General features: G+C 39.1%; 1 protein-coding gene across 2 annotated transcripts in view; it reads left to right on the forward strand.

Moving 5' to 3' along the window:
- The window catches only part of EPSTI1 (epithelial stromal interaction 1), a 99107-nt gene that overhangs the window by 37861 nt on the left and 42081 nt on the right, over nucleotides 1-19165 (forward strand). For both annotated transcript variants that reach the window (XM_079902820.1, XM_079902821.1), the window contains exon 6: nucleotides 4662-4735. In XM_079902820.1, the coding sequence (XP_079758946.1) occupies nucleotides 4662-4735 (74 nt within the window). The remainder of the gene's footprint in view (nucleotides 1-4661; nucleotides 4736-19165) is intronic.

Raw genomic sequence — 19165 nt, forward strand, 5'->3', positions numbered from 1 at the left:
GGTTGCTGGAGAAAAAACACACTGGCTCTTCCTGTCACACGAAATTGCTGGGCTTCCCTCCCGGCTGGGTCTTTAACAATTCCTAGTGCACAGCACTTTCCTTTGCAGTCTAGGCTCATCTCTAATTACCGACATCTTCCTCCTTTCACATTCTTCTTATTGTCACCTTTCGTTTTCAGCACATGACCTCATTTCCCACCTTCTAGTGAATAAAGACCACAAGGCTGGAAGTACCTATATTTTTCTGTTTCCTTACTCTTCCTTTGCTGTTTCTGCCCCCGTCTCATCTCAGCAGGAATAAGAAAGTGCTCTCCCTTCTTGCTATGATGGATTCTCCCACCCGTGCTTCCCATCCCATCTTTCCTCCATCTCCCCAGGAACGCTGCTGCTCCATCCGTTAACCCTCCTTTTCTCCTGTAGCTTTCTTTTTTTTGCGGTACGCGGGCCTCTCACTGTTGTGGTCTCTCCCGCTGCGGAGCACAGGCTCCAGACGCGCAGGCTCAGCGGCCATGGCTCACGGGCCATGTGGGATCTTCCCGGACCGGGGCACGAACCCGTGTCCCCTGCATCGGCAGGTGGACTCTCAACCACTGCGCCACCAGGGAAGCCCTCTCCTGTAGCTTTCTTGTTGTTTCTGTTTTTCTCTCTTGGGGTATAATCATACTGAAATCTCTCATCTTAAAAACAAAGTGTCAAAAAAAAAAAAAAACAAAAAAAAAAAAACAAAGTGTCTCTCTTCTGGTTTGCTTTCAACTCCTCCCTCCCAAGCATCACAGCTCAGCTTCTTGAAAGCCTTTTCTACCACATTGGGTTCCTACATGCCAGTATGTAGACTGACACCTTATCAATCACCTGAACCAAAAAAAAAAAAAAAAAAAAAAAAAAATCTCTGTTTTAAACCAAGTTCCCCAGGTGATGCTGAGCTCAGCTAGCTTAGAAACTTACCTTCTTTGCGTCCTCGCCTTCACGTGTTTCTTGGTGGGCTGACTTTGACTTCTGTCTCTAGTAATTCATTGGTATTTATCTAGCCAAGAATCACTAATGAGCTCTTAGTTGAAAAACCCAGTGGAGACTCTTCAGTTCCTAACTTATCTAAACTGTTTGCAATATTGTAACTATTTAAATAGTATTTTGTCCTTCAAATTCTACCCCTCTGGATTTCGTCCGGATCCTTTTCGTCTGCTTGTTTTTCTGCTATTGATGTTCTATCCAGGTCCCATCCATTCATCTTCTCTCATTTCCCTGTGCCTATGCCACCATATTCTTAGGTGGAAGCCCCCGCATTTCCACGTCTGTGGATTTCGCTTGTGCTGATGATTTCTGAAATCCACATCTCCAGACCATATTCTTGAATCCCAGAACCATATATTTTACTGTATGCTTGATAATCCTTTCTAGATGTGCCACAGTGTATCTCAAATCCAGTAGGTTCAAAACTGACCTCATATTCATTCTGATGCTCTTAAATGATAGTCACCAGTAATCTTCCCCCCTTTTTTGACTCATTCTATATTAATATAGCCTACCTCCTACTATTTCTTTTTACTCTCTTATTTCTGTCTCCCACGTTTTTCTAGAATTTGTCCTTTCTTTTCTGTCCCTGTTGTCTTAATTTGGGACTTATAATTTATGGCCTGGATTACCGTGAGAAGCACACCATTGGTTTTTATATTTGCGGTCCTTTCTGCGGCTTCTCCTTCGTGTTGCTTTCAGGGTGAGCAGCTTACTATCCTGCTTAAAATAACATAATGGCTCATCATTGCCTTTAATGAAGTCCAGACTCCTTTACTTGGCATATGAATTTCTTTATAATTGCCTCTTCCTACTTTCTCAACCTTGTCCTCCACGCATCTCACTACATACCCCTTTGAATTTATCCACAAGCTTCTTGGGGTTTCCTGAACTGGCATATTCTCTTGTGCCTTTCTCTATTGAAAATATTGTATGTTATAGGAATGCCCTTTTCCTATTCAGGGCCACTACTATCCCATCATTGCCTTTGTGCAAATTAGAAACAGATTCTTCATCCAGGCAGGCAGTTCTGTGGGTGCTCAGATTGGTGACAGATGGTACTTTTGTGAGAAATAGAAGAAGACACCTCTGCTGTGATGAAACACCCCATGCTGGGATGCAAGCCTTGGTAAGCTGAATGCTGCCTCTATTTCAGCCTTTTTAACCTCTCTGCTAGGCCTCTGGGCAGTAAGAAACCATACAGTGGAGTGCAGTAGCCTTGCTCCCATCACCTCCTTTTCCTCCTGGAAAGTTCTTGCTTAAGATCGGTCTCTATCTAGAATTTCTACCTCTCATTAGACCCATGGTTCTTATCCTTTTATTTGGTCATCAGCCCCTAGGGAAATCTGAAGAAAGCTATGGACTCACGCTCCATAAAAATGAGCATACTCCTATCAGACAGTTTATTCATGAACCCGAGGTTAGAAGCCATATTCCAAATGTTATTCAAATTTTGGCTAACCTTAACCCTAACCCTAACCCAGGATGGGGTCTCCCCACACAGAAGGCACTGAATGAATGTCTGTGGAACTGTTGAAAGCATTTCCCCATTGCCCACTTCTGTGCTTTTTCTTTGTATTCATATTACATACTTGCAAACCTCTATTCCCTAATATATTTTACACTCTGCCATCATGGCTTTCTTGTCTGTGTTCCCAGCTAGCTTCTGAAATTTTCCAGAGTAGGCACTGCTCTGCTTTTATTCCCAGCATCTAACAGAACATAGTACTGAGCATATAATAGGCATTTGATAAATGTTTGTCGAATACGTGAGATTCAGTGACATTAAATGATTTGCTTAGGGTCACTCAGTGATGGTGGACCTAGAATTCATTCCATATTTTTTCTTCTGGGCCTCTTGTTCTTAGATCTTTTATATTATGTATTTGTATATGTATAAGTATGGTTGGGTGATTCCTTAACTCACTGTTAAATGGAAAGAAATAAGTAGTCTGACTAAATCTAAGTATTTGGATTAGTGTATTAAAACAGCTACCACAGTGGTAGGTATGGAATACTTAAATACTCCAGTATTTTGCAAAATACTTCTCCATCAACTCTTGAGGGATAAACAGACCTTTGTTGGATAGAATTTAGCTACTGAGTAACTTTTTTGTAAGTTGAGGCCAATGATGATCTATTACTGAAGAGATGAAAATCCATGTTCCAATTTCTGACCTTGCTAAAGGAACCCAGCCCTGGTCTCTAAATGCTTGTGTGATTTTCTCACTGTTCTCTAAGTAGCATTCCTAATCATGGTTTAATCAATACCTACTGCTTGCTTGCCTGCTGTCTTTTACCTCCCGGCCCCCTTTTCTTCCCCCAGAGATGTGGGGAACTCATCACAATTGACTACTTTTGGTCTCATGAGTCAGGATTTTTTTCTAGATTGAGATCATGTTTGTTCAGTTGTACAACTTTCTGTTAGTTTGCTTCTTACAACTGTGATTCATTAATAATCCAATTGCCTTGTATTATAATTGAATTACAATTGAATTGTATTACAATTCTCTTTGGATTGTAGTAAATTTCCTTTATGTTTTTTCTGAAACTGAAATCATCCATTTTACCTTTCAAAATGGGATGAGTAAATAGTTCTGTGTGAATGAAGACTTTCATGGAAATGAACAATATGAACAGTTTTTTCCTCTCTTTGGAAGATGGAGCTAAACTTACGTTAGAGTTTGGAAGTGACGATTTCTATTATTTCCCTTTTCACAGGTCTTCCTAAGGGACAAGTCCATTTTTTTTTTTAAAAAGCAAATAATCCAGCTGCTTGACTTCTCCCTTGGATTCAATGAAAACTTCAAGTCTCTCCTGTGTTGTAGAACTTGTTTCAACTCCCCATTAAATTTGTTGTCTAGGAAGTCTACTTGTTTTTCATAGGCAAATTAAAAAAAATGCAAGTTGTATCATAGTAAAAAAACACAAGTGTTTCTGGGTTATTAAGTTGGATTAAAATATGCCAGAGCCATGGTGACAGTAATATCAAATGTGAAGTTCTTTAGACTCTCCAAACAACTAATTTAAAAAATGAGAGGATTCTTCTATTCAAGTAGATGGCGTTTTTTGGACATTTGCTGTTCAGTCTCTCAACAGCTTTAAGTATCTCATTCTAAGTCAGAAGGGAATTGAATTGGCTTATTGAAAATCTTTTCCTGAATGCTTTATTGTAATGTGGCGATATATATGTAGTATCAACTATTTAACCATTTATATATATATATATATATATATATACATACATATATATATACATATTTTGTATCATCTATTTAATCATTTATTATAATTTTAATTTAACATGATTGGTGTGGAAATTTCATGTTTTCCTTAGAACATTTTGAAAACACTGCTTAAGATATAAATGTTGCTATCATCTGAACTAAGGTAAAAATGTGAAATACTGATTCTGTGATTATACCAATCAAGTTGGGAGAGGGGAGCCATGGAAAGAACTTGGAGCCCCTGGCTTTCAGTGTAGGGCACATGGGTTGTGAGAGGGTTATCACCTTGGAAGCCCTGATAGGTACCATATTGGACTACTGAGGCCACTTGAGCCTAAAGATTTTGGACCTTGGGTAACTTTAACATCATGATTCTGCTTAAAGCTTTCCTAATAGATGACATTTTGATACTTGAAATTTCAGAGCAATAAACTAGAGGAGAAAGAGAGACTTCAAGAAAGCCTCAGAAGAGAAGCTTTTAGAGAACATCAGCAATGGTAAGTTTATATTTTCAGAACTTTGTACCTTTTATAGACATATTATTCATTGTGCTTTTAAATTCTAGGTGATAGTAAGTAACTATTCAAAACATCTGGTGTTGGATTGTTGACTATTAATTATGTAATTGAACTCTAGAAGTGAGGTTCTAAGTTTGGAGATATCTATACTCATTAAAGTATTCTTTAATAGTCAACAGATTAGAAAGAATACTGCCAAATTTGAGAAATTCCCCATTCTAAATAACTTGGAGGGCTTGCTTTTTGGTGATCCAGGTTACTTTTGATTATGAAGACTTCCAAAACACCAATATAAGGAAGATGTTGTTTGAAAGAAGTACGCAAGCAGAATCTAAACTAACTAGGGATTTACCTAATGGACTGAGGACTTATATTGTTGTAAACAAGAATTGAGAAATAATTTCACAATTATCAGCAAAGCTCCCAATTGGTGGTCATACATCAAGGTACTTTTTCCAGTATGACTTGTGAATTACAGCAGCTAACATGTATAGGGCAACTATTATGTGCTTTATAATGTAGATAATCTACTCTCTTATACAAGCTTTAAAGATAAGTTTGTGTTCAGCTCTAAGTAGCTAGGTTACTTGCACACTGCTTAAAAGAATAGACAAAGCCAAAGAACCATATTTCTTTCCCTAGGTTAATTCCAAATATGGTAGAATTAAAACCAAGCAGATTTGGGTTCAAAATCCTAGCTCCACTCTCCAGCTGTGATGTTGGACAAACTACTAAACCTCTTTAAAGCTTAGTTTTTCTAAAAAAAATTAGGGTTGGTAATATCTCTCCCATCAGCCATTTGTAAGGATTAAATAAAGTATCTTATATAGGGCTTCCCTGGTGGTGCAGTGGTTAAGAATCCACCTGCCAATGCAGGGTACATGGGTTTGAGCCCTGGTCCGGGAAGATACCACATGCCGTGGAGCAACTAAGCCTGTGCGCCACAACTACTGAGCCTGTGCTCTAGAGCCCGCGAGCCACGATTACTGAGCCCGCATGCCGCAACTACTGAAGCCTGTGGCCCTAGAGCCCGTGCTCTGCAACAAGAGAAGCCACTACCATGAGAAGCCCATGTACCGCAACGAAGACCCAACGCAGCCAAAAATAAATATAAATAAAATAAATAAATTTACTTTAAAAATCTTATAAAGGGCTTCCCTGGTGGCGCAGTGGTTGGGAGTGCGCCTGCCGATGCAGGGGACACGGGTTTGTGCCCCGGTCCGGGAGGGTCCCGCATGCCGCGGAGCGGCTGGGCCCGTGACCCATGGCTGCTGGGCCTGCGCGTCCGGAGCCTGTGCTCCGCAACGGGAGAGGCCACAGCGGTGAGAGGCCTGTGTGCCACAAAAAAAAAAAAAAAAAAAATCTTATAAAAAATTTATTTAAAAAAATGGTATATAAGTGACTGAATTTCATGGGGACTTGATATGTAACTTCTTACAGAGGTTCTTGTTGAATGGGATTGGACAGCTTATTTTCTAGAGACTGTTTAGAGATTTCTGGTTCCACCAGAACTAGTCATTGGTCTCCCACTTTCTGATGGACTGTACTGACTGCCTCCTCTTATCTATTCCCGTCGTTACACCTCATTTGTAGAATTTAAGATCATTTTAATGTTGGGGTGAGCATATGTGACACCCTAAAGTGTGTCCCTCCTCCAAGTACAGCATCCTCTGGTTTTCTCATTCTGCTGAGATTCTCCTGCCTCTACTGTAAGCAACAGCTCCTTGCTTTAAGACTCAGAGGTTGGAATGTAAAAGAAGTTTCTCAGCACTTCACTTTGCCCATTAGCAAGTTGGGTACCTGGCCTCCACTACCCAGACCAGGAAAAGAGTGGGAGATAGAATGGGGTTGGGTGGAAATGCTAATGAATGATGTTATCTTTCCCCACTTTTGTTCTAAGGCAGACATGGGGGTAAGGAAGCTGGTGTGAAGCTAAACACCAGGAGAAGTTGGCTGTCTTAGAGAGAGATACAGGGCGGCAGGCAATAGATTAAGGGTTAAGGTATTATTGCCTCACCCTTCTTTGGTAGAGAATGGATGAGAGTTGATTTCTCGGCCAATCAGAGGAGTTGAATGCCCCCAGATGCCATGGGGGCATTTGTAGTCTGGAGACACAATAAGAACAGATGTATTTATCTTGTGGCATCCTTGTTTACACTGGAAAAGGGAAGACCTGCTTATCAATGAGGGGTCTCAGGTACAGGACTGGGAAGTGGAACAAGTCCATCCTCTGGGGAGTTTTAAACATGATAAAGTGAAGGATGAGAGATTCTTGGAGTTTTAAAGGATGTGGGAGATTGTGTCATCAAACCTTTTTTTTCTAGTCCTCCAGCTTTTTGAGTCTGTGTTTTACTGAATACTAGAGATCATCCTTTTTCTGTAAAGAAAGAAGAGTTCTGCCCTCAGGCACCTCACACACTATCAGTGGAGCTGAATTCAATTACACGCACATTTCACTCTTGATCTTTCTTCTGCTTATCATAAAAGTCCCAGTTAACCAAGAAAAAGAGAAGTTGGCTAAAAATGAGAAGTATCTCAAATTGATTGTTAAAACCTATCGAGAAACACAAGAAGAAGTATATGTGTGTGTTTTTTAAATGTATTTTGTTTTGAAGTACTTTTGATATTAAAAGACCAATAGCTAATGAAATAAATGACCATTATATAGCTAGAAATATGAAAGAAACTTCTTATAGTATAAGATGGATCCTTATAACAAGCCTTTATCATATTTTCTTAGAATCAATTTATGGTGGAAGAATTGTATAGGAGAGCTATTAGAAATTTTTTTTAACATCTTTATTGGAGTATAATTGCTTTACGATGGTGTTAGTTTCTGCTGTTTAACACTTAATTTTTATTTATTTATTTATTTGTGGCTGCGTTGGGTCTCTGTTGCTGCGTGCAGGCTTTCCCTAGTTGCAGTGAGCAGGAGCTATACTCTTCATTGCGGTGTGCGGGCTTCTCATTGTGGTGGCTTCTCTTGTTGTGGAGCATGGGTTCTAGGCGCGCGGGCTCAGTAGTTGTGGCTCGCGGGCTCTAGAGTGCAGGCTCAGTAGTTGTGGCTCATGGGCTTAGTTGCTCCGCAGCATGTGGGATCTTCCTGGACCAGGGCTCAAACCCGTGTCCCCTGCATTAGCAGGCAGATTCTTAACCACTGTGCCACCAGGGCGGTCCGAGAGCTCTTAGAATTTTAACAGCACAAAGTTTTCACTAGACCAACCTGGCTGTTCCCTATTCCATCCCCTTCACCAAAAAATTAGATTCTCCTGAAGCTGTCAAACTAAGGATCACAGAATGGAAACACAAATGAGGAATTCTTTCAATGCTGTGATATGTGTGTTTCAAATAGCAGACTAGGAGTGGTGTTCTTTGTTTTGTTTTGTTTTCTGTAGAGAAGGGCAACCATGGACTTGAGCAGACTGTAAATCCAAGTTGCTGGAGAAAAAGCTCATGATATCATCCTGGGGCACCACCATGAGAATCTTAATGTATTCTTTCTTACCACCTTGTTCCTGACTTCATTCATTTGCTTCTGATTATTTTTAGTGTTGTCAATTATTTAGCTAACAGGCAGAAAACTAGGCTTTTATTGACATCCAGAGGGACTCTCCTGAGTGTAATAGTGAAAGCAGTTTATTGAATGCCTGTGGGGTTGCTTTCTAATTGTACGCATTAATCTGCCCAAGCAAGCTGGCTGAAAATACACAAGCAGATTGCATGTGCAGATGGAGCACACGGGATGGTTTTTATGAAAAGACCTCTGGAATGTACTTCTGCAGTACTGTCTTTTCCTTAAAAATCAAATGACTGTGACTATTTCAATTGGCGGCTGAGAACAGACCAGATTAATGGTGCATTAAGTCTGCTACTCTGGCTGGGGACAGACTCGAATTTCACAGTGTAGAGTTAGCTCTAGGATTCTTTTTTTTTTTTGCGGTACGCAGGCTTCCCACTGCCGTGGCCTCTCCCGTTGCGGAGCACAGGCTCCGAGACCATGGCTCACAGGCCCAGCCGCTCTGCGGTACGCGGGATCTTCCCGGACTGGGGCACGAACCCATGTCCCCTGCATTGGCAGGCGGACTCTCAACCACTGCGCCACCAGGGAAGCCCAGTTCTAGGATTCTTGAGCATGAAGGTGAAGGGTAGAAATAGGCTTCTAACCTTGGCATAGTTTTCACCATTATTTTACTCTGTCATTCTTTACTACTTATAAAAATACAAATGTGATTTTTCAGGATGGCTTTTTTAATTAGTCAATATTGCTGGTAGATTTGAGGATTTGAAGTAACAGTTAATAAACCTTTGTGTGTGTGTGTGTGTTTTGTTATAATCAAAGAAAGGATGTTGTGATTTAGGTTATTTAAATTTCAGCATTTGAAATTTAAATGGTAATTTATTTTGAGTCATAGTCATCTTTCTCACCATGTGGTTTTTGGATGGATGTCGAGACAGATTTGAATTTTGAGCCCATGTAATGAGTTATGGGGGTTAGGGTAAGATGTGAATCAGATGCATTTTGGGTACAGGTGTTAGGAAAAACAATGTTCTCTTAAGGATTTGCTGGAGAGGTGAGAATTGGGTATATTTTAAGCATTTACAATTTTAACTCATATCTAATAATCATTTAATCTAATAGATTGTACATTTGTATAGTTTTAAAAATATACAAAGTGCTTGGCTCTTTTAAATGTTATTTCAAAGTAATAAGCTGCTGTATTATTGAGAACCTATGGAGTGTCAGCAGTGTTAGGCATATATACATTTTTTCATTTAACGTTTAGATCAACCCTGTTAGGGATATATCATCTTCATTTTACAGGTGGAGGGTTGAGTAATTCAAAGTCACAGATATATTGAGCAATGCAGCCAAATCTTGGTCTTGAGATTTGGAGGACCAGGGATAATGAGTAATTCACAGGTGTGCTGTACTCACAAGGTCAGGATTATCAGGCTAGGGTGGGGGTGATAAGCCCTGTAGCTACATGGGGGGCCTGTGGAGAAGACTATAGAATAGACCTGTGGAGAAGACTATAGAGTACGTCAGTTCAGAGATAAAGACTTGGGCAAAACTGACTTCTGATTCTTCCAAGGAAGATCTAAATTTTGCCTGCAAGAAGCAAAAGAAAAACTGAGGAAGTATGTCTGCTTTCTCTGATTTTCCTCACACCCGAAGGACATCCTTTCCCAGGTCCGACACTGGATTAATTCCACAGTTAAGCTTCCTGTAGGGTACATGGGCTTTTGTGAGCTCTCCTGGCTGGACTGTACTCCTAGGTACCAATATTTCCAGGGGAGAAGAGCTCAGTTCTTAAAACCTTGGCTGAAAAAGCCCTTGGAACCAAGCTCATTCCAAAGTAGGACCTTCTTATTTCTAAATTGCCAAGCACGACCATGAGCTCAGCCTGCCGATGGTAATGTTGGGAAGTTTTCTTCATTTCCGCCATTGGAACCACGCATCTCTTTAATTTCCATTTGAATGATAGTGTGATTAGTTCCTAGGAGGCACATCTTCATCTGTTTTAATTTCCTAGAGCAGAGGATCCAGGCAGGTCTGCTGAATATGCATGCTTAGGTTCCAAGTGTGTCTTCTAATATGCTCACTAAACTTCTAATGCCCTTCGTGGGAGCTTCCAAAAGACACTTAAGGGCTAAACTGATCCCTTATCCATATGGTAGGCTTAAATCCAACCTCACGTTTTATAATCCCAGTAAGGTGAACTGAAAGTCATCCTATTCGTAACTTTCTATCTTATGCTAATGAAGTGAACTTACAGGTACAAAAATCCTCTATTTGTTCAGAATGAGACTGAACAGTTTATCAGGAATCTGAGAGAATCCCTGTCTACTGAATGTTAAATCATGTTGATGGTTAAAATTTCTAGCCACTATCAATTCTTCCTGCAGATGTCCTGTGAATGTTAACTCATTTTCATTCCCACTGCCACTACCTTCATATAGGTATTTATCACATGCCACTTGCATTATGGCTTCTGTCTCCTAGTCATCCTCTGAGTTACTGGAATGGCTTTCTTACTCTCTTTGCCAACAGTCACTTTTCTCGATTGTCTTATATGTTTGTCAGATTTCATTTTCTACAGCACAGCTTTTGTCATGTCACTATCCTATTCCAAAAGCCTTGATTACTTCCCATTGCTTATGAAGTAAATTCCAAATTCTCTAGCCGCACGATGGGGGAATTGTGAGCCGCCTTAGTAAGATGTCAGAAAGGACTGATTGGGTTTGGGCCTCTGTCGGGTTGATTTCGGGAGAGGGTTTGAGGAAGCAGGGTTTTGTTCTGGGTTGGTTGTTATCAGGAAGCAGGGGTAATAGTGATTATGTATCAGGTATCTTTTTTTTTTGCGGTACGCGGCCTCTCACTGCTGTGGCCTCTCCCATTGCGGAGCACAGGCTCCGGACGCGCAGGCTCAGCGGCCATGGCTCACGGGCCCAGCCACTCCACGGCATGTGGGATCTTCCCAGACCGGGGCACGAACCCATGTCCCCTGCAAAGGCAGGCGGACTTTCAACCACTGCGCCACCAGGGAAGCCCTCTTTTTTTTTTTAACTTTTTTTTATATTGGAGTACAGTTGATTAACAATGTTGTGTTAGTTTCCGATGTACAGCAAAGTAGGTATCAGGTATCTTAATCTTATTTAAAAGGAGGGAAGATACTTTTAATTAATTAATACTGTACTTGATAAATAAGCAGTAGTCACTCCTATTAGCCAAAATGTTGGGGTGTTTGGTCACTTTTGTGGTTTAGACAAGATTCATGTATCTTTCTTTGTTCAGATATATCATGGAGTGGTCTTTTTTTTCATGATTCATCACCATCATAAAGTGACCTCCTCTGATATTGATATTGTGTGAAATTACTTTCAATAGGAGAACACCAAGGCTTAGCTGTGAATGCCAGGGCAGCTCCTGGATGTCAGGAACAGCTTCTGTCTTTTTCAGGATGTAGTTAATAGTTGGTTAAAGATAAAAGTTGACTGGTGCTTTACAAAACAGTTTCACTTAAGTATCTCATCACTGGAACCTGGTACCATCAGTGCTCCTCTTGGGAGGGTAGATCTAGGATCAGACTGCCTGCCTGGTCTCAAACTTTAACCTCTCTCCTAACATTGAGCCTAGGTTTCCTCATATATAGCATGGGGTGGGGCTAATATTTGCTAACTCGAAGATTAATCAATGTAACCCATGTAAGAAATCTAGCATAGTGCTTGGAGGGAGAAGGTAGAGTATAAAGGAACTCCAAACAAGGATAGCAGAGGAAGAAGTAAGAGAGAGGGACCAGCTGACTCCGGCCTTTGTCCCCAAGGGTAGAGCCTAAGAACTTTTGGACACACGAAAAGACCCTGGGGCCTGGAAAGTGCTCCTGGTAAATGTACTATACCTGGGGGAATATGTGCCCCCCCTCCCCCCCGCCATCCTGGAGACAAGCTTGCCTGCACAGCCAGCCAACTTAATCACTTTTGTATGAGTTCTAAGATCTTTACTGAAAAAAACTGCCACAAAATAAACTCCGGTCAAACAAATAAGGAATCCAAGAAAGAGGAAGATGTAAGATATCAGAACAATTATGAATAAAGAAGACAATGACATTTATAGCCAAATATATGATTAGCTTTTTTCTTTTTCTTTTTTATTATTAAGAATCAACATGATGAAATTAAAATCATGGAGGATTTCAGTGCTATGGAAGAGGCACAAGGGAGAGAGAAGGATAGGAAGTAAAACAATTATTATTTCTTTTGCACGAGTGAATGCTAGTGAATTCCAGATATTGATAGAAAAAAATAAGTAATTATGTGTTTATTATATGTTTAATTGTATTGTATGTACAAATAGGATATATAACAAAAACGTAAGAAGAAAAAAATCAAATGAAAAATTGATAATTACAACAAAAGGCAGAAAAGAGGGTGGAAGTTTTATAAGCAACAAGACAGCAATCACAAAAAAGGTATATAGGCTAAATTTCCTTATTTAAAAAAAAGTTCCTGGATTGCAGAAAAAAAAAAAAAAGCAAAAATCTAGCTATATGCTACTCTAAGAGATATCTATAAAACAAAAGAGTTGGAAAACAAAGGCATGGAACATATATCCATAAATGCTAGTAAAAGAAGGCAGATGTAGCAATATTAATATGAGACAAAATTGAATGCAAGATGAAAAGCATTCAACAGGATAAAGAATATTTTATGCACATAAAATATGTAATCCCAAAGATAATGTGACCTGTAAATATCAATATAGATTTGAAATATATGAAACAAAAACTGCTGAAGTCTGTAATATAGATTATGGATTTGTCAAATTTTCCTTTTATTCTCCGTAGAAATTAATAGGTCATCATGTGAACCAAAAAACTTCATAAGGAATAGAGGATATGAATAACAATGACTTGGCACGATAACATAGACATAGTTACAAAGTGTTGTACCTAGTTTATGAAAATACCTATTCTTTACAAATATGACTTAACTACCATTGGCCATGACTAAGGCCTCAAAGACTCTCAGTAAGTTCCAAAAATACCCCCAAATCCTATAAAGCCACTATTCCTAAGAAAAATGTAATAAAATTAGAAATTAAGCAATAAGAAATTTTAAAGTCTATCCACTTAAAAATTTTTTTCTAATTACCTTTTTAAAGGATCGTTAGGTTACCATCTGTCACCACACTAGACTTAATGCACTGATCATTTCATAATGTATAAAAATATCAGGTCACTATGTTTTATATCTGAAACTAATATAATATTGTGTGTTAATTATTCAATTAAAAAATAAAAAAATTAAAGATTCAGGTTCCCTGGGAGGATACTATTAGGATAAAAAATTTTGAAACCAAAACTGAAATTACAAATTACTTTGGGATAAGAGAATATAAATTTTCAAGTATTCCACGTTAAAATCCATGGAATATGACTACAAAATTATTTAGAAGATGCAGAAGTTTAAAAGCTTTTAGAAAAAATGGAAATAAAATAACTAAGCATTTTACTAAGATAAGATTATAGCCATAAAATAAATACAAATAGAACGGAGGAAGAAATAAAGGGGAAAAAGTGATGAAGTTGAATAGAAAAATTTATCATCACTAAATTAAACCAAAAACTAGGTTTATTTGGAAAATTTTGGTAAAATAGATAAACTTTTGCTTGTCTGAGTAAGGAATAAGGAAGAACTCCAAGGATAAGAAAGGAAGTATAACCAAAATTCGAGAAGAGAAATACTATGTCCTACTTCTGTTAATTTTTTTTAACCCAGATTTCCTCATTTATTTCCTAGGAAAATATATGCTATTAGACTAGAAACCTGAATAGAATAAAAACTCTAAATGGAAGGGAAAATGTAGTTTGATCTCACCTAAAAAAGACAATAGGCCCAGTTGTTTTGAAAACAGAAGAAGGTAACTTTCTCAGTAAAGTCTGGAACAGGATAAGAAGGGCATTTGCTATTTACCACTGATACTGATTTTTAGATAGAAAATTAGAGAGAGTTTCTATTTCTAACAAAGAAAGAATTTAAATATTGGAAAGGAAGAGATATAAGTGCCTCTGATTGCTCACCTAAAACCTCTCAAGGAAATCAACTAAAAAATTATTAGAACTGATACAAATAGTTTGACTATCATGAATGAATCTAAAATCAATATGCAAACACTTCTGTCTTTGCACCATCAGACACACCATCAAAAGCTCATTATAAAATATAATTGAAAGAAAAATTTCATTTACAATAATCATCCACACTGTAAAAGAGGTGAGTGTAAGCCTAATAGACCTATACATAAAATAAAATACCTAAAATAAAATGAAAATATTAAATGTAGATCATCTATTTACTATAGAAGGGGAAAAAAATCAACATTGTAAAGATAATTCCACTCTTATTTATATATAAATTAAACAGGACCTTTTGTGAAATTTGCTAAAACATTTTTAAAGAGAAAATATGAAAAAAAAATAGACAAACGTGAAAAACTGAAGGGACAGGGAGAAGCTTGTACCAGGTATCGTATACAACATAGGTATGGTAGTAATAACAAAGTGTTATTGGCATTGTAATAAATAAACTTAGTGAATGGGAGAGAGTCTACAAATAGACCCATGGGTATATGGGAATTTAGTATTTAGGACTTTAGCTATTGATAAAGGTATTTGTTCAATCAGTGTCAAAAGGACAGATAATTTGACAAATTGTACTAATTCAGCACAATTAGAATGTAATGAAGAATGCTTTTATAATTTTGTGGTAAAACTCCTTTCTACGCTATATACACAACTTAGAAGCCATAAGAAAAAAAATACAGATTTGACTACAGAAAAAAACCTATGATAGATGACGTAATGAACTACGTTACAAGTAAGTGATAGTCTAGGAGAAGCTATTTGCCTCAAAAATAATGGGCAAAGGCTTAATTTCACAAAGAAGCCTTACAAATTAATAAGAAAAAGGCAACTCTAGAAAAATTGGCAAAGGGCTTGAAACAAATAGTTAAAAGAGAAGAAATATAAATAAATGAAATATTCAGCTTCACTAATCAGAGAAACAATATTTTAATTTATTACACTGGTAAAAATATAAATGTATTGATAATACCTCACATTAGGAAATGTGCTTTCATTTATTCAACAATATGTACCTGGTATGTGTCAAGCACTATACTAGGTTAGTAAGTTCCTGGTACGTACTGTGAATATCACTGAGTCGTGCTCCTGTTGCCCTCCCTCCATCTAGGCCCACTTCACTCATTTATATCACTGTCTGCACCATGCAGTCATTGGCATTTGTGCGTCAGCTGACAGGAGGTGAGAAAAGAAAAAACTGCCCCATTCACTCCCAGCAAGATGAAAAGAACCAGGGAGATATTTGTCACTGGTATTTTTTCAGTGAGGGTACCTTTTAAATTATGACTAGCTTTAAAATCGGTAGTTTAACATTTTTATTAGTATGTTCTTTTTTTTTTTGATGTGGACTATTTTTTAAAAAAATCTTTATTGAATTTGTTACAATATTCCTTCTGTTTTATGTTTTGGTTTTTTTGGCCGCAAGGCATGTGGGATCTTAGCTCCCCGACTAAGGATTGAACCCATACCCCCTGCATTGGAAGGCAAAGTCTTAACCACTGGACCGCCAGGGAAAGTCCTTATTAGTGTGTTCTTATGTGTCTTGTCATGGTGCAAAGTTGGCGGTTACCTGGTGGGTAACCAGGTAGAGGAAGGTGCGTAGCACCTTGTAGCCCTGGGGTGTGATTAGTGGCAGTAGCCTGATTCACAAGCTCCTACAGATCTAAGTGAATGTTTTTAAGCGTATTCTTTTTTAAAATCCTTGCTGTTTATCTATTTTATATATGGTACTGTGCGTCTGTTAATCCCATACTCCCAATTTATCCCTCTCCCCGCTTCCCCTTTGGTAACCAAAAGTTTGTTTTTCATGTAAACTGATTCTTCCATGAACGTTAGAAACCCTAGTTGTCTTTTCTAACTATTTTTTTTAAAAAGCCTTGTAGGAATTATCTTTGCATTTCTGTCTCCTATTTAAATGAGTCAACAGACACACATTTCACTCTCTGTGGCCTTTCCCGTATATTTTATCCTTTCAAAAAAGTCAAAAACTTTTTGATTGATGAATCTCCATTAACATTAATATTCCATCATATTGCAATATAACCAGCCATATCCCTTTCCTTCCCTGACTTTCTCACCCTCAGTTTCTCCTTCCAAACCCCTACCTGTCCTCAAACTACTGGGATAAATGAGTACACGTTTTTATACTCTGGGCCTAGGCCTGATACCAAGACAGCTTAAGGGTGGGTTCCTCCCCTTTCCCACATTCTCCTCCCCTGACTAAGGTTCTGAAATAACTAAGATGCCTAGTTTAATCCTTGAGAATTCTATTCTTCTACTCTTCCTCAGCTCTTCTTGGCCTCTTCTTATGTACTACTTGTGGAACTGATGACCTAAATGGAGAGAGAATTCTCTTGTATATATAAATTTATGTTGTATTACTAGGGTTGGCTAATTGCTGTGATCAACAGACCTCAAAATAAATAGTTGCTTGAGCATTATTATTATTTTTTTCTCATGTAAGACATGGGTGAACAGGTTTGAGAGGAGACCCCCTCCACTCAGATATTCAGGCACTGAAAACTGTTAGCAGTGCTACCACCTTCAATACACAAACGACTTCCAACTTTGTGCTGGGGTTTGCCTCTATCCAGACAGCCAGAAGGAGGAGGAAAATGTATGGAGGTGCATGCGTAGGAAACTTATTATTAGTTCATCCTGGAAGTGGTGTGTATCACTTCCTCATTCCATTGGTCAAAACTCAACCACATGGCCAGCCTTAGCAGTAAGGGAGGCTAGGAAATGTAGTCAGGTTGTGTGACTAGAAGAGGAGAACTTCCATTCTGATGGATATTTAGCAGTCTCTGCTACAATGGGATTATGTCCAGGTGATGCTACGCTGAAGAGACATTTTAGGATAAGCCATAGGCATCACCCTAAGAACAAGTGTCATAAGGTGGAGATGAGTTAAGTAGATCTTCAAAACCAGTCTGTTATTGGTGGTCCATCCTCAGTTGTTCTATGGAGAATAAAGGAAGGGATCCTGTATTTATGCCTGGGTCAAAGTGATAAAGTGGGAGAGGATCACCCCCCTCAGTAGGTGGCAGAGTCACAGTGGTGACAAAGAAAGAACCCCCATGAAAAGGTGACTCAGTGCTAGAGTCCAGGGTTCTTAGTTTTGTTGGATTTCCCGTCCAGTAGATCTTCCTCCTTTTGCCCCTCAAGGAGGTTCATATATTTTGTTTTTATTAAATACGACCATAATTACCTACAGGAATTCCAGTCCAGTTCAGCCAATGTGTGGAATTTACAGTATTGATAGTAGAAAAATGCCATTTAGCCTGGTAGCTTGGAACTTGTCTTGTTTGTATAGTTAATCACTTGGGAGTTATCCACCATTCTTCACAGGCCCCTACTTGTATGCCTCTGACAGTCCTGTGGCCCTGTCATTATGATTGTGGCATGAGTGGGGCAGTGATCGTTGGCACAAAGGCCATGCCTGGTGGTTAGCAACCCAGCCAGCTTAGTGCTTGGCATTGGCAGGTAAGAAGCAACTGTTGGAACACGATGCAGGGCTGCCAGCCTACTTGGTCTGAAGCTCCTTATCTGCTTATTATCATGGTGCTTCTTTTTCACTGCTTTCTCCCGTGGTCTGCTCTCAGCTAAGGATATTCAGAAATCTTAACCAAACTTCTGGCAATACTCTTCTTTTTGCACTTTTGACTGATGGCTTCATAAAGCCCCAGACAACGGGGCAGCTTCCAGCCTCTGCGACTTCATTAGTCTCCTTGTCTATTCTGGGCAAGATAAGCAATCCTAGACAAATGGAAAACCTGCTTGTCTCAGCTGCCGAAGCCTTGTGTTTCTCAGGGTCATGTTTGTCACTTAACTTTCAGCTCTTCCTTTCCCAGCTCAAGCTTCTGACCTTGTTCAAGTGCCGTGTTCTACCTAAGTAATTATTTGAAGTGATGTTGGCATCTCTTTAACTTCTAATTCCTTTCTGATTCCCCCCCTGCTCACTGGATACCATTTATTTTTACCAGACCATTTGTGTCTCCTTTGATGCCCATGCCCTAAATGCTTGATAAATTGGATCTTAGCATCAGCCTAAAGTATTAGCGGGAAGCAGAGGGATGACAAAGAAGGAAGCAGAAGGGGAGCAGGGTGCAAGGGTCTGGTGCAGTGTAAGTCTGGCCTTGCTGAGCTATTTGATTGTGAATATGGAGTAAGGGGATCAAAATCCCACAAATTACATGGGGAAAGGACAAAGGAACAGAAATTCATCACTGGTAAGCAGAATGGGGCAGTTGTTACAGTAAGGACTGGGAAACAATTCCAATATTCATGCTTGACATACATGAGGGGAGGAACTGGGATGATGGGGTGGATTTTTAAGGAAAAAGCAACTTATTAAGACAGAGGATTCGTCTAGGTCCATCTATCACAGTCTCTTAGAGCTAAAAAGAGATGCCAGAAATACAGACCAGAACTGGCAGCACTTCTTACCTTCCGTGGAAGGTACAAACCAAGTATAAAGGTGTGTGTGTGTGTGTGTGTGTGTGTGTGTAGGCAGAGGGTCCGTTTCTGCTTTCAGAATTCCAAAGGGGTCCAGGACTCATAAATGGTTAAGAGTTATGGGTTAGCAGCTCTGTGTATGCTGAGAGTAGTCAAAGCACGAGGGCAGTGAGATGACTAGGAGAGAGACCCCTGGAGGGTGAAGGGCCTAATATGACACCAGTGTGGAGTGAGGTGTTGTAGGGGAGGGATATTCCACAGCCCTACAGTGAAGTCTGAGTGTCACGCTTTAAATGTTCAGATAGGAAATTAG

The sequence above is a fragment of the Stenella coeruleoalba genome, assembly GCF_951394435.1.
Source record: "Stenella coeruleoalba genome assembly, chromosome: 18".
NCBI lineage: Eukaryota > Metazoa > Chordata > Mammalia > Artiodactyla > Delphinidae > Stenella > Stenella coeruleoalba.